This window comes from Alexandromys fortis, unplaced genomic scaffold, assembly GCF_014885135.2.
Source record: "Alexandromys fortis isolate MF-2015 unplaced genomic scaffold, M_Fortis_MF-2015_v1.1 scaffold_16, whole genome shotgun sequence".
NCBI classification, from domain to species: domain Eukaryota; kingdom Metazoa; phylum Chordata; class Mammalia; order Rodentia; family Cricetidae; genus Alexandromys; species Alexandromys fortis.
Window position 1 is genome coordinate 1,989,471 of NW_026067893.1, and position 12,858 is coordinate 2,002,328.

Consider the following 12,858-nt stretch of genomic DNA (forward strand, 5'->3'; position numbering starts at 1 on the left):
GAGCTCTTAGTGATAAGCATGGTCTTTGGGTTCAGACTTCCGTGCTCTGTGAGCAGGTCATGCAGGCCGCCTTCTCTGAGAGATGGCTTGTTCTGTTTCCATGCATAGAAGAGACCTTCAGCTTTCCTCTCACCAAAGCTTTCACTCTGGGTCTTCTCTAGCGTGTTGTTATTTGTTGACACGTGATCTGCACTAGGTGCTGGGGATAGAATCTTCGTCGAAATTAGGCAGCCCCTGCCTCATATGTTATCAGAGAGACAGACGAGAAACATCTAACCGTGGTAAGTTCTGGAAGGGAGAAGCACTATGGGAGTAGCTCAGAAGACCCGGCCTGCAGGAGGTCAGGGCAGTGGGAATGGGGGCTGACTGCAGAACAGTGAGCAGACAAAGCAGTAGCTCTCCATCACACATGAGGCTCTCTCCATGGTTTCCTGACTCATGGGTCTCCGGGGTGAAAAAGTCACATCCTGGAATTGGCCAGGAGGACCAGAATTGTCTTGAGAGCATCAGAGCTGCTGGACTTTCTCTAGGCAAGTCCTGCAGCCCAGAATCGACAGCCCAGGGCAGGTGCTGACCATGACTTCTGGGAGGACTCGGGGCCCACAGCCTGACACTTGGCAAGAGAATATGTTTGAGGGGCACCTCCGTTCCCACAAGGAAATGTCACCTGCCTGGCATGAAAAACAACAGCTTCTTGCATCAGAAGGGAGGCAACTTCCGAAGGACAGGAAACTGTCCCACGTTCTCCTGATTAGAGCTTATTCCTTGAGCTCTCCCTTTCGGCCCTTTTCTCCGCCCACCTCCTCCTGAGGTCGGGACTCCCTCCTGGGTGGTAATGGCTGTGGTGGGCACAGCTGGCTGCCACTCTCATCTGCCCATCACTGAGCCAGGGTGACCCCCAACCCTCTCCACACAGCTCTTCACAGCTAAGCTGCAAACAGCTGTGCTGGGGGCAAGAGGGAGTGGGGGACGGGCTTAATTCTTTCTAGCTGAGCCAGGTTGGTAGGTAGGGCAGGACTGGCGTGGGCAGTGTTTGGGAATGCACAGTGGAGCCAGGGCTGTGTATTTCCTGAGAGGAGTATGCGATTAAGCAGGTAGGTGCATTTGGCTTTGTACTACTTCCGTAGTTAACCGCCTTGACTTTTCCTGCCTTCTCTTTTCTGGCCTTCTGCTCCTATTATGTAATCTAATAGCTGCTTCTTTTTTTTTTTTTTATGGCTTGCATCTCAAAGACTACATGCTATGCATGTTGGTTAGACTTAGGAGTTTTTTGTTGCTGTATTTTCCTGAATCCAGGAATCTGAAAGTTTCTATTTAACTCTCTCCTCTTATAGGCCTCCCAGTAAAGGTGGATACAGGAGACAATGTGTGGGCAGTGAGAAGCAAGCTGAGCCAGTTGTAGTTTTAGATCCTGTTTCCACACATGAACCCCAAACCAAAGACCAGGCTGCTGAAAAAGACCCAACTCAATGCAAGGAGGAAAGAGGTGAGGTACAGCCCGAAGACAAGGACAGCCGTGGGAAAGCGGGAGAGATGGACAGTTCCAGCTGCTGATCTGAAGCCAGAGGCCGGCGTGTTTGTGAACCCTTGTCCATAAGCACGTGGCTCATTTGGGTTACTGTCAAAGACCGTTGGACACTTCCTTTGTTCTGGCCACACACTTCTTTGCTGGTATCACTTGTAAGTAGCAAGTATAAACATAAGTAAGCTGTTTAGCAAGATGCATCTTCTGGGTAGTTTTATTTTTTTTTTATCTTTATGGGGTAAGGGCTCTTTCTGGTTTCTATGTCGAGTGTGACTTCTTCGAGAAGGTGGCGGGAAACTTGGGTGTTGATGTCTTTGTTGGGAATTGTGCACACTACTCTTCAAATGTATCCATGATGAAATTCAAGGTGGCTGCCAGAAACTGGGTAGACAGAGGCCAGGAGGATTGCTTGAGCCTGGACTTCAGTTTGGGTCACACTGCAAGACTCCATCTAAAGAGTCTTTATTCTCCACCTAAAGGCTCCCTAAAGGAGCCTCTTTGGGGTGCTGCTCTTTGGATGGGGAGACTGAAGCAGCCTGGAAGTCAGTGGCCCAGTAGCATCCCTGTTTGTAGAGTGCTAAAGGGATATTTTGTTTATGGTCTAACAAAGTTTGCCTGATGATCAGAGAAGCAAAGCAGCCAAGCCACTAGAGAGCTCTTAACCTCTATTGAACAGAGCGAGTTCCTATCTCATCCTGCCTTATATTCCTGTCTAGTGCTGGGATTAAAGGCGTGCACCACCACAGCCTGGCCTCTGTGGCTAACTAGTGTGTCTGCTGGGATTAAAGGTGTGTGCCAGCACTGCCCAGCCTGGGTAGCTGACTAGTGTGGCTAATTTTGCCCTCTGATCTTCAGGAAAACTTTGTTAGATCATAAACAAAATATCACTATAGGGTGTGCTGAGACCATCCATGGGAGAGCGCCAAGGTCTCTTAGCTCCCAGCTGATCACAGTTAACTACTTAAAACATGTGAAAAACATGCCCCTGTGTCCAAGGCTTGCCAGGGATTTCGGGGTTCCGGCTGCTGAATAGAGCAATGAGATGGAAGCCCAAACCTTGAGTTTAAAAGAAGTACCCTGGTAAACCATACACTCCTGTGTTCTCCCACACATTCCCGGGGCACAAGCACCATAGATTTTACACACAGTGAAGAGAAGTGACAAGCACACGTTTTTTTCTTGCTTCACTGCCGTTCTATATTACATGGGTCTTTTTTGTTTTGTTTTTTAGAGGAAATTAAGTGGTAGTTTCTAAAAATACAATGTTCCATACTACCATGAGGAATAAATAGAAATGTAATCAGGGATTTAAAAAAAAAAACAACTTATGCAGGTTTTCAAGTCGATTGTTTCAAAATTGGTGTTTATTTAAAATAAGTGGTAATGTACTTGAATGCACTTTTTATGATAATGACTCAGTAATGGTAATTTTACTATTAAAGCAAGCGAAAGGCTTAGTTTTGTTAGCATGACTCAGCATGTAGTTGTCAGGTGCTTAGCACCTAACGGCAGAAGAAAATGATAGTAACAATTGCAGTAGTTGTGTCCGATTGCGTTTCTGCACATGTGCTGCTAGTGTAGGCTTGAGCAGTGGGGAGGCAGGTGAGAACGCTCCCTCACTTTGGAGACAATTCTTTCTGTAGGTTCATTAGGTTTTACTGTTCCCGTGTTCCTTCAGTGCTGATTTTATCGCTCCCTGTCAGTTTACTTATGGGGAATTAAAACGTGATTTTTTTTTCCAACTGTGTGTTTCCATAACTGAATGACATGCTCACTGCAAGTGGATTCGTTTGTTCAGATGGGTTCCGCTGTGCTGTGATTTGAACCCTCCTCAACACAACACATTAAAAGAGACACACAACGATTTCTCATTAAGGGTCAGTTGTGGTTATTGACATCTTCAAGTTCTTCAGCCTAGAGAGACACTTAATAGAATTCTGCTTCTTGTATGCTAGGCAAACTTCCGGCTTCCAGCCTACCTGCCCAGCCGCAGACTAACGCAGTCCTGCGCAGTTTGGCCCAAGAGTGATATGATGGGGTAACATCAGGAGTCTTCGTGAGCCGGCTCGCTTTGAGCAGCTCTCTTCCATGTTTTCTGAGTCCACCACCAGGTTGTTGCTGTGTATTTCACACACATCTGGCAATATGAGAGTAGGCACACCACCTTCCTATATTATTTCATCACAAGTATCAACAGAATTAACACAGTTTAAAAGTAGCCTCACGTCCAGCAGAAGTTAACAGCAGAAGAGGTGAGATACGCTGGCTCGACCAGGTGTCTAGCTGTGCCTGGTGTTTTCAAAGCATCTTTGCCTTCCCTGTACCACAGCGCCTTGCAAAGGACTGCAGTACACAGGTATTTGATGTAGACCTTTGCTCACTCTTTCCTTCCAGTTTATTTTTATTTTCACCTCAGCTTTAAGGTTCAGCCCTTTGCAGGGTGACTGTTGGCAAAGCAGGTGGTGTGTTTGTTCTGTCTTCAAGGTGAGCTTTTGGATGTGTGAGCTCAACTCTTGCAGTCTTCAAGTTGGGAGGAACCACACATTTTTCCCTAGCAGGACATTCATTCTGTTTTGAAGATATGAGATGTGTCTCTGCTGTAGCTCTCTTGACTGCTTCTGACACTTGTGTGGCCACAGTCAGGCACAGAGAGACATGCCAGCCCTTTGTGCTACTATGTAAAGGATGAAGTCTCTCTCCTCTGCTGGGAGAGGAAGGACTTCATTAAGATGCCTGCAGCCCTTATGTCTGAGCAAGTCCCACACAAAAAGTCAGTCATTAGTTTTCCAGCTTGGGGCATCTGCTTGACAGGGTTGGTCTGCTTAAACCGTGTGTGTGTGTGTGTGTGTGTGTGTGTGTGTGAGTGTGTGCACGTGTGTGAGTGTGTGCGTATTATGGCTCTGCCAAGTAACTCCTTCTGTACTTTCATGAACAGTAAGAGGGTTATTGCACAGGGGAAGGTCAGCATGACCATGGGTCATCTTTCCAGACCACTTTAGGTTGCCTGTTGGCCAAGCAACAGCTTGTACCACACAGTCTTACACACATCCTGGAGTGCTTTTGCAAAGACCCACTATGTTCAAATCACCTTCAGCAGAGAGCAACTTGGACGGTTGTGGAGGATGGGTAGCCCATTTGTTACTGTTATAGAAGCTCTGGAATGGCTTCGTATCCATCGCACGGTCATTTTTAATCTAGGCTATGATGAATTCCTTTCATCTCTTTATAGATGATGTTATGCATTTTATCAGCAAGGGAAGAATGGGGAGAGAGAGGGAAGGAGCATGCAAATAAGAAAATGAATAAACAACAAAGAGAGGCAGTTTAGCCCTCTAAGAAAAGTACACCTATCCGTTGGTGCACTGTCCTCGAGCAAAGCTAATATGAGCAGAGTGCATTCTGGGCCGACACTAAGGTACTGACCTGGTCGTTATTTCGCTCTGGTTTCAATGGTTAGAATTTATATCCATCGCAAACATACTCATGTCATGAGGACAACTGCCAGGGCCAGGTAAACACCTCCTCTTCCCCATCCTGACTTTAAAATGGATTTTCCTTTCAATTTCTTCTGCCCCACTGTTTGTTGTTAAGTGTCAGGAGAGACAGTGGCCACCACAAACTGTGACACATTTTCCCAGGCTTGGAATGATGCTTACCAGTTCCCCATGCCATGCTTCAAAGAGACTGCCACTGAGCCAATCTCAAATCGCAGTGCTGAGAGGGAGGGGCTGGCTCTCCCATGAGGACGTGATGTTCCCTTGGTCATTCTCCTCAAAACAGACTATTTAAGCCGGGACTGAAATGATTCTGCTGCAGGCCAGGACCCTGCGATTTATGTAGTCTTTAGTTACAAACAGCCCTTGTGCTAACTCACCGAACAAAGGATGTGATAATGTAAGGGGTTGGCTGCTATTGTCTCCCTGCTTGAATATTCACTTCGGTACTAAAAGCCCAGCACTGACGCACAGAAGAGGTGCGTCTGTCAACATGAATTTGTCATCATCGTTTTAACCACTTGCTGCTCCTTTCTTCATGCTGGGGTGTAAATAAGAGGGCACTGGACGATGCTACGAATATCCATTTGCAAATGTGCTTATTAAGTTATACCCAACTCTGTTCCAAAAAAGATCTAAGGAGAAAGTCATACGGGAATGAGGAAAACCTGAGAGGAAAGGATGGGTGGAAGGCAATCAAGAGTAGGAAGAAGCTAAGAGGAAAGAAAGTGTTCCTGCAGACAGCCCTGTGGTGCTGCCCCGTGGTGCTTGGTGCATGTGGCTGGCTATGAAAACCATCTGAAGTTAGCAGAGGTACTAATACAATCAGTGGATGCCTGTGGGCACTGGGAGCTATCGAAGGTGTTCTGACTTGAGAAGGGAACGGTGCCTGACTGAGTATGGGGCCTAACATCACACTGTATTAGCCTCAATGAAGTCAGGTCAGGATCTTCAGATTTAGACGGTAGAACCTGTGTCCCCATGGCAATGTGATGGCTGTAAAATAAAGTTCACGGAACTTAAGGTAAAACCACCAGGGGTTTACTTTATCCAATGGTGAAGCTGGAAGAATAAAATGCGTGCCCAAGCTGCTGGAGCTAGGAGTCGAGCCAGCATGGAGACACCCTTCACGCCGGCTAGCCAACACTTGTGGTGTTGGTATGCTCCGGAGTCCAGCCCCAGGAGGCTCATGGCTTAGCTGATTCCTCCACAACTTCTGTAGGGAAGATGGAGTCCAGGGGCCCGAGAGTTTCCTCCGCCATTGTGGCAGTAGCCTCTGGTGTCTTTTCAGCATCCTCTTGGAAGGAAGAAAAATTGTGTTCTTCACTGAAACCTATTTAAAATAAATAAATAAGGTTTACATCCTGACCAGTGGCCCTGATTTCGATGTTGTGTGTGGCAGGATTAAAAGTCCTCACCAGACCCATCCAGAAAGGATCCAGATTCTCAGAACAGCCTGTCGCTTGCTCCGGTCTGTTTGTGTTACACGTACTGTGACATTCAGGGCACTGATATACACCAGCAAAGGCCAGCCCTGCACATGAATACAAAGGAGCACCAACCACCCCAAAGGAAACCATGGCAGACAGGGACTATCCTAGGCAGAACCACATATAGTAACAACCATACTTTAGTGGCTGATAGTTTGCCAAGATTGCTTCCTCAAAAGTGGGAGTGGAGCTGTTTGTTTTGCTAATTCGGGATGTTCTTGGTGTTTGCCTAACAGCTTTAGAGAAATTCTCACTAATCGCCCTAATCCATTCCAGAATGCCAGGGGCACTGGCCTAGCTCCTAAGAAGTGGCGGGGCCTCCGGTGTCCCAGGGTTCTTTTTGATGGTCTGAAGCGGTTCTGGGAGACTGGAAATTGGAGAGGCCTTCAAAGGCCCCACAGTCAGAATGAAAAACAGATGAGATGATACTTAGAACAATAATCAACACAGTAATCAACACAGACTAACTCTAGACTGCCTTTCAAAGTATTAGTTAGCTTCTCTCTAACAGAGACACAAGAAGCTCCCTGTGCAGATTTACCAAGTTCGGGTTTCATAAGCCATCAGTTCCTTTCTTGGGGGACCTTATCCTCTCTGTGGTACCGCGTTAGAATCAACATGCTGCCTACTTGTGGGAAACGAAACAAGTTGTTTTCAGAAGGAACACATCTGCCTTTAACTTCCAGGGACGGGCCCGGCTGCAGAAATCTTAAGTATAATTTGGGCCATAACAAAAGGCAGGCTTGGAGATTCCAATCAATTAATTCTATTGAAAAGCACCAAGCAGCCCATTCAGCCAGGAGAAGGGTGGTGAGAGTCTTAAGCATTCAGGTAAATAGATAATCCATTAAGCCAACAATGGACATTGTGGCGAGTGCCATCCTGCTCTTGTCAGCGCTGATTTGTAGTCTTTGGATTGTCCCGCCCTCCTGCTGAGGGACTTCTATTCCCTCCCTTCCACTCTTTGTTCCCTTATTCAGGGCTAAGGGAAAACAAAGCGGGAAAGCAGCGCCTACCCCGTGTTCCACTCTGGATGAGTTCTTCCTCTATAGCGAGAAGGCGGTTGTATTTGGTCACTCGTTCACCCCGAGAAAGACCCCCCAACTTGATAAACCGGGCGCCGAGTCCAACAGCCTGAAGTGGGGAAAACAACTTATTTTAAACAGCAGAGTTTTGGTTTTGAGCAGTCCTTTAACGAGACAGGGAACCGCTGCAGGACTCTGTTGAGGGGGGTTTCTCTTCATCTTTGTGGGAGTAAAGTGGCCTGCTGGCAAGCTGAGCACTGAAGGGCAAACAGATGGTGTGCCTGACAGACCATCAGGCACTTTACGAGTCTTGAGAGTGCGCCGATTTCATCGGAACACGGCCTGGCCTTTCGCACCCGTCTTGGGCGCGGGGGGGGGGGGGGGGGGGGGGGGGGGGGGGGGCAGAGATTGCAAGTGTACACCCCAGTCATTTTATTGTGCCCGCCATTTTCCCTGAACTTCAATTTTGCCTCTTTTAAAAAGTTCAAAGATTAGCGCTTTGCAAAAGGGAGCTGTCTGGGAGGAAGCAAGTCTATTTCATAAAAGGTTACTCGACTTTCTCCACCAAAGACTGCATTTCCCTGAAATACCGATTCATCATAAAAGCGGTGTTTTGGCAATTCCGCAATTGACCATCGCTCTGCACTTACCAGATCGACAAGGCTGTCATCAGAGGACTCTGCCTCCGTGCTCCCGAAGACCGCGAGCTGCTTTTTACCTGCAAGAGCAGCCCCATCAGTCACGTATGACTTAAAAGAAGTTCTTGCTCATGGGGGACTCTGATCAAAACGACAATTTTCCCCGAGATTTCAGAGTTTCTGGGGAAGGAACCCACGGTCTAACCACTTGAGCATTCTCACCCAAGCATCTGTGGCTTTATCTCCCTGGCTTTATCTGTTCAGTTCCCTTCAGTGTCTTACATGCTAATAAAAAAGCAGAGGGGCACAGGAGACGCTCCTAACAGCACTTAGGAGCGTGAGGTCCACACAAGCGTGAGGACCTGAATTTGATCCCTGGGGCCTCAGGAAAGCTGCAAATAACACCACTAATGTCTGTAATCCCACGGTACCGTCAGTATTTCTACAGGGGGAGGAGATGGAAGAAGCCGGGGATGCTCTGAAGGATGGCCAGTTTGGCCTACACAGTGGGTCGCTGCCAAAAGATTGTCTGCAGCAAGGTGGACAGAGAGGACCAAAACCTGAGGCTGTCCTTTGACCTCCACATAGAACATGCATACGAACCCACAAAGGCTATGAAATTTAAGATATGTTGATTGTAAGATACAGTAGTATTACTACTAAAAGGAAGGGGGAGGATGCTTGAATCTGATTGAGTTTTTATTAGCATAGCTATGACATTCAGTTCTGTTGCTGCTTGGTGTATAAGAATATGCTTCAAGGACATGGACTGTGGAGTCCTTGCCTAAGCAGGAGAACTTTCTCAACTCATCCAGGGGAAATTACAGCTCCTCCCCTCAGGTGCTGCCCCATCATGCCCACCTCTCTTTCTCCCATCTGGATGTCAGAGTTGCTGGCATTTAGACATTTAAGAGTCCCAAAACCTCTTGAAACTTGCCAAGGTCTCTAAAAGGCAAAGTTCTATAGTGACAGGGTTTGTGTTTTCCTGGCAGGAAGCATTCCAACGGGCACCTCCTCGCCAGTTCTGCCAGCCCACCTTCTGGTAACTGCCCCATCCCCTGGCTGCCAGGCTGGCTCTGAGCCCTGCTCTAGGTCCGAGACTGTCCTTCTGCCTAGCTCACAGCCCTGAGGATGGTATCTGTGTGTCGGGTACCATGCGTAAGTGTTCGGGACAGCTGTGACCTCGCCAGATTGTTGCCTGTGCTGGGGATATCAGCCGTCAACCACACAGGTCTTCACAGTGATCACCACAGAGAGAAAACAGGCTGCTATTGCAATGAAGAAAGTTCAGGGCAGAACCATTAAGGGTCAGCAGGTCAGGTGTGGTGTGAACGTGAGCACCAGTCCATTTAAGTCAAAACTTGAAGGGTGGGGAGGAACTGACCAAGTGAAGGGCCAGGCAGGGCATCTGAGTCAAAGAGGCAACTTGCCCTGACTTTGAAACATTTGGAACTGAAAACGAGCAAGGGTGGGCAAGTGGGGTGAAGGGGAAATTTAACCTCTGCAAACTTCAATTTTCATCAGGAAAATGAAGAGGGCGTTGTGTACCGCTACTTCAGCTGTGAGGGTTTACCCTGAGGCTGAAACAGCTGCGCTCCCTGCTGCCGCTGTCCGCAGGCAATGACACCTTGAGTCTCACTTGGCATCCCTTGGTGCCTGTTCTGGGATCCTGTTCCTTCCTTCCAGATTCCTTGCTGGGGACCTGCATCCAGATGCTTTTTTCCCCTCCCAACACTGTTTGGAGGAGTGCATGGAATAAGGCGGAGAGGAAGGCCCCCCAAAACGCTGCATAGACAGCATAAAGGAAGACTGTGGGACCCTGGGTGTGACAGTAACACAAGCATCTAGGACTGCCCAGGATAGGAACAACTGGAGAACCGCCATAGACGGGCTGTCCGTGCATGGTTCAGCATTGCATCATTGTTATTGCTGGGGCACACATGATGACAAAGTGATTGTGTGCACTGGGGTGAAGGTATCAGATGAGCTGCCTCATGGGTGCTCTTAACCACGGAGCTATCTCTCCGGCCCCCAGAAGGTATAAAGCTTTGTTGACCTGCTGGCAGCTTTCTGGTACTGCAGTTAGGGAGCCTCCTTCCTTCTCCAGGGCCTTAGGCTCACAGAAAAACTGTTCCTCTTAAATGGGGTCTTCTTGCCATTTCCTTAATTGTGCAGATCAGCTCCCCTCTAAGGGTGACCTAGCTCCCAACTGTGCCCAGTCCCAGACTTCCCCAGGCCAGTGCGAAATAAAATGGCCCCAGGAGGTCTGGAGGCAATTACGTTTCAATCAAGTTAATTGCCGTATCCTTACTTGGTCTGTGCCTGCATGGAAGGATGGAAGTTTAGCCTTCCGCATAGAATCTCCTAGATTTGTAAATTAATCGTGTGCCCATGTGGGTGTACGTGTGTGTACAGGCGAGCATATGGATGTGCATATGCATTTGGAGGTCAGAGGACAGACAAGATCTCTCATTGGCTTAGAACTGCACCGAGCAGGCTGGATTAACCAGCAATCAAGTCCAGGGATCCTCCTGTCTCTGGCTTCGGGCACACCATCACTGGGACTAGAAACATGTACTTGACTTTTTACACGGGTTCTTGGGAATGAACTCAGGCCCTCATGCTGAAGAGTGAACACACCGGTCCTGATGTGTAGGGTGTTCACAGGGCCACCCCGGGCGTGGCAGGCTGACACATCCTGTCCTTCTGCTCGTGGTCGTGGTGCTTGGAGCCTCACCTTTCGTGAATGTCCAGCTGTCTCTGACGACCTGGCCAAGGTACCAGCAAGAGTCACAGCTTTAAACCTGTTGCTTAGCAGTAAGGGCTGGGTACCCCTTCTGAGTGTCTGATATTCCTCTGTACCCTAAAGTTAGAGCAAATGGATGGGTGCGCTAAGATGGCTTTGCCCTCTGGAGGAGACCGGGCAGAAAGCCTGATACTGTGAGCTGCCAGCGGTGGTGACCAGCGAAGGGTCTGACATGGTAGACTCAGTCTGTCACAGAACATCCTGGTGCCAGGTGTAGAGTTACACTTGATCCCCCACCAATGGCTGGACTTCCTTTGCTTTCAAGTTTTAATCCTTGCTTTTTTATTAACTTGGACGTACTGTGTGGGTTTGGCTCATTGCATAACCAAGCCATTACTGGGCACTCAGGTCAATATTTTACTCACCATTGAGAAGATGGGTTATTTCAACCAAGTCAGACATGGTGGCTTGGTTTGTGTGGTTTATGACCAGCCCGTGGGATTTGGGGGTGCTGGTATTCCTGTGCTCCAGGAGTTTGGAGACGCTTCTGGAAGCAGCCCCTGCAATGATGTAGCACCTGGAAGCAAGAGCAGCATAGATGCCGTCCCACTGTTCAGAGTCCTGGGTAAACAGATATTTAAGAGGTGCCGTTACGGTGCATCGAAAGCTATCACAGAACAACAGGAGTAACAGCATATAATCAAATCATACCCTTTTTCTCAACACATAAAATATTTTCCTGACGTCTGTGCCTTAAGGATTTTTGTGCCACTGTCAAACAAATTAGCAAGCTTCGTGGAGAGAAGCTTTGAGTAATTTAATTTGAGCCTAAAGAGCTTGTGGGTGAAGAAACCAAAACATTAGCGCCTTAAGTATTACTCCCCACACTGCCTACGGAGCTACTGGAGGCCCGGGCATCACCACCCACGGCTTTGTCCGCAGTGCGGTTAAACACTGACTGGTTAGAAGACTCTTCAGTTACTTCCACGAAACAAACTAACACCTGAAAAAGAGCTTGTAAGGGCCTTGAGCATCTTTATTTGTTAAGACTATTGTGTCAGTGATGGTGAGACCATTGTAGGACATGGAATATTTAATTAGATGTGTGTTCATGCATAGACCTAGATGCATATAAAGTTATCCTGGCCACTGGACCAGATTTCAAACCATCCCATACTTGCTGACTGTGTGGTGGTGGGTCCTCTCAAATCGACAGAACTTGGTCAGCCTCAGGACTGTCCCAACAAGGCCCAGTGAGGTCCTGGGCCCTGAGTTCAGCTGCGTTTTCTGAGAGTACTGTAAGTTTTCTAGGCTGAGAAAGGGGAGCCCTGAAACTCCAAATTTGATCTAGCTTCCCGATTGTCTGGAATCTAATTTGTTGTCTCAGAGAGGATATCTGTTCCACATACAGATGGTTCTCAAAGCCATAAAAATCAAGAAGTCCAGTTTTGGATGTGGTCTTCCCAGGCCTTTATACGGCCCTGGTCAGATGTGTTCATTTGAATACATTGGATCTGAAACCTCAAAATAGAGCCGTGCTACTTGTATGCAGACACAGTAGCCGGCCTTCGCCTGGGGAATATCTGGCTTTATGGAAGTCCTGTTTCCATGAGCGCAGGAAAATGCTATGTGATTAACCTATGGAAGCACTGGCTGGCACAGCAGGGCCGGCTTCCGGCCGTCAGGCTGCTGTAAATACGCAGGTACTCCTGAAGGGTTTGCGAATGGCTCGTTTCATTTCACAGACGGGCGTGCTCCTAGGTAATTGTGTTTCTGCTATTCACGGGCTTGGTAAGTGCCTTTTCACAAATGCCAAAACAAAGCAGTCCAGCCCAGCCCAAATTACAACACGTTCCCAGCAACAGACGTCGGAAGAATGGGTTTTGTATTCTGCTTTGTTATAAAATGTGGAAGGTGAGACCCCTTACTTCATCACGTGT

The 12,858-nt window shown here is 48.0% G+C and overlaps 2 protein-coding genes across 4 annotated transcripts in view; one reads left to right on the forward strand and one right to left on the reverse strand.

Moving 5' to 3' along the window:
• Shtn1 (shootin 1) overlaps positions 1-1,725 on the forward strand; it is a 98,942-nt gene extending 97,217 nt beyond the window's left edge. The window contains exon 17 of the mRNA XM_050149154.1: positions 1,335-1,725. Coding sequence (XP_050005111.1) covers positions 1,335-1,554 — 220 coding nt within the window. The 3' untranslated portion in view covers positions 1,555-1,725. The remainder of the gene's footprint in view (positions 1-1,334) is intronic.
• Positions 1,726-2,870: 1,145 nt separating this feature from the next.
• Positions 2,871-12,858, reverse strand: part of Eno4 (enolase 4) — a 33,341-nt gene continuing 23,353 nt past the window's right edge. For all 3 annotated transcript variants that reach the window (XM_050149128.1, XM_050149136.1, XM_050149145.1), the window contains exons 11-14: positions 11,344-11,539; positions 8,185-8,252; positions 7,526-7,643; positions 2,871-6,352 (exon numbers count right to left, since the gene is read on the reverse strand). In XM_050149128.1, the coding sequence (XP_050005085.1) occupies positions 6,207-6,352; positions 7,526-7,643; positions 8,185-8,252; positions 11,344-11,539 (528 nt within the window). In that variant the 3' untranslated portion in view covers positions 2,871-6,206. The remainder of the gene's footprint in view (positions 6,353-7,525; positions 7,644-8,184; positions 8,253-11,343; positions 11,540-12,858) is intronic.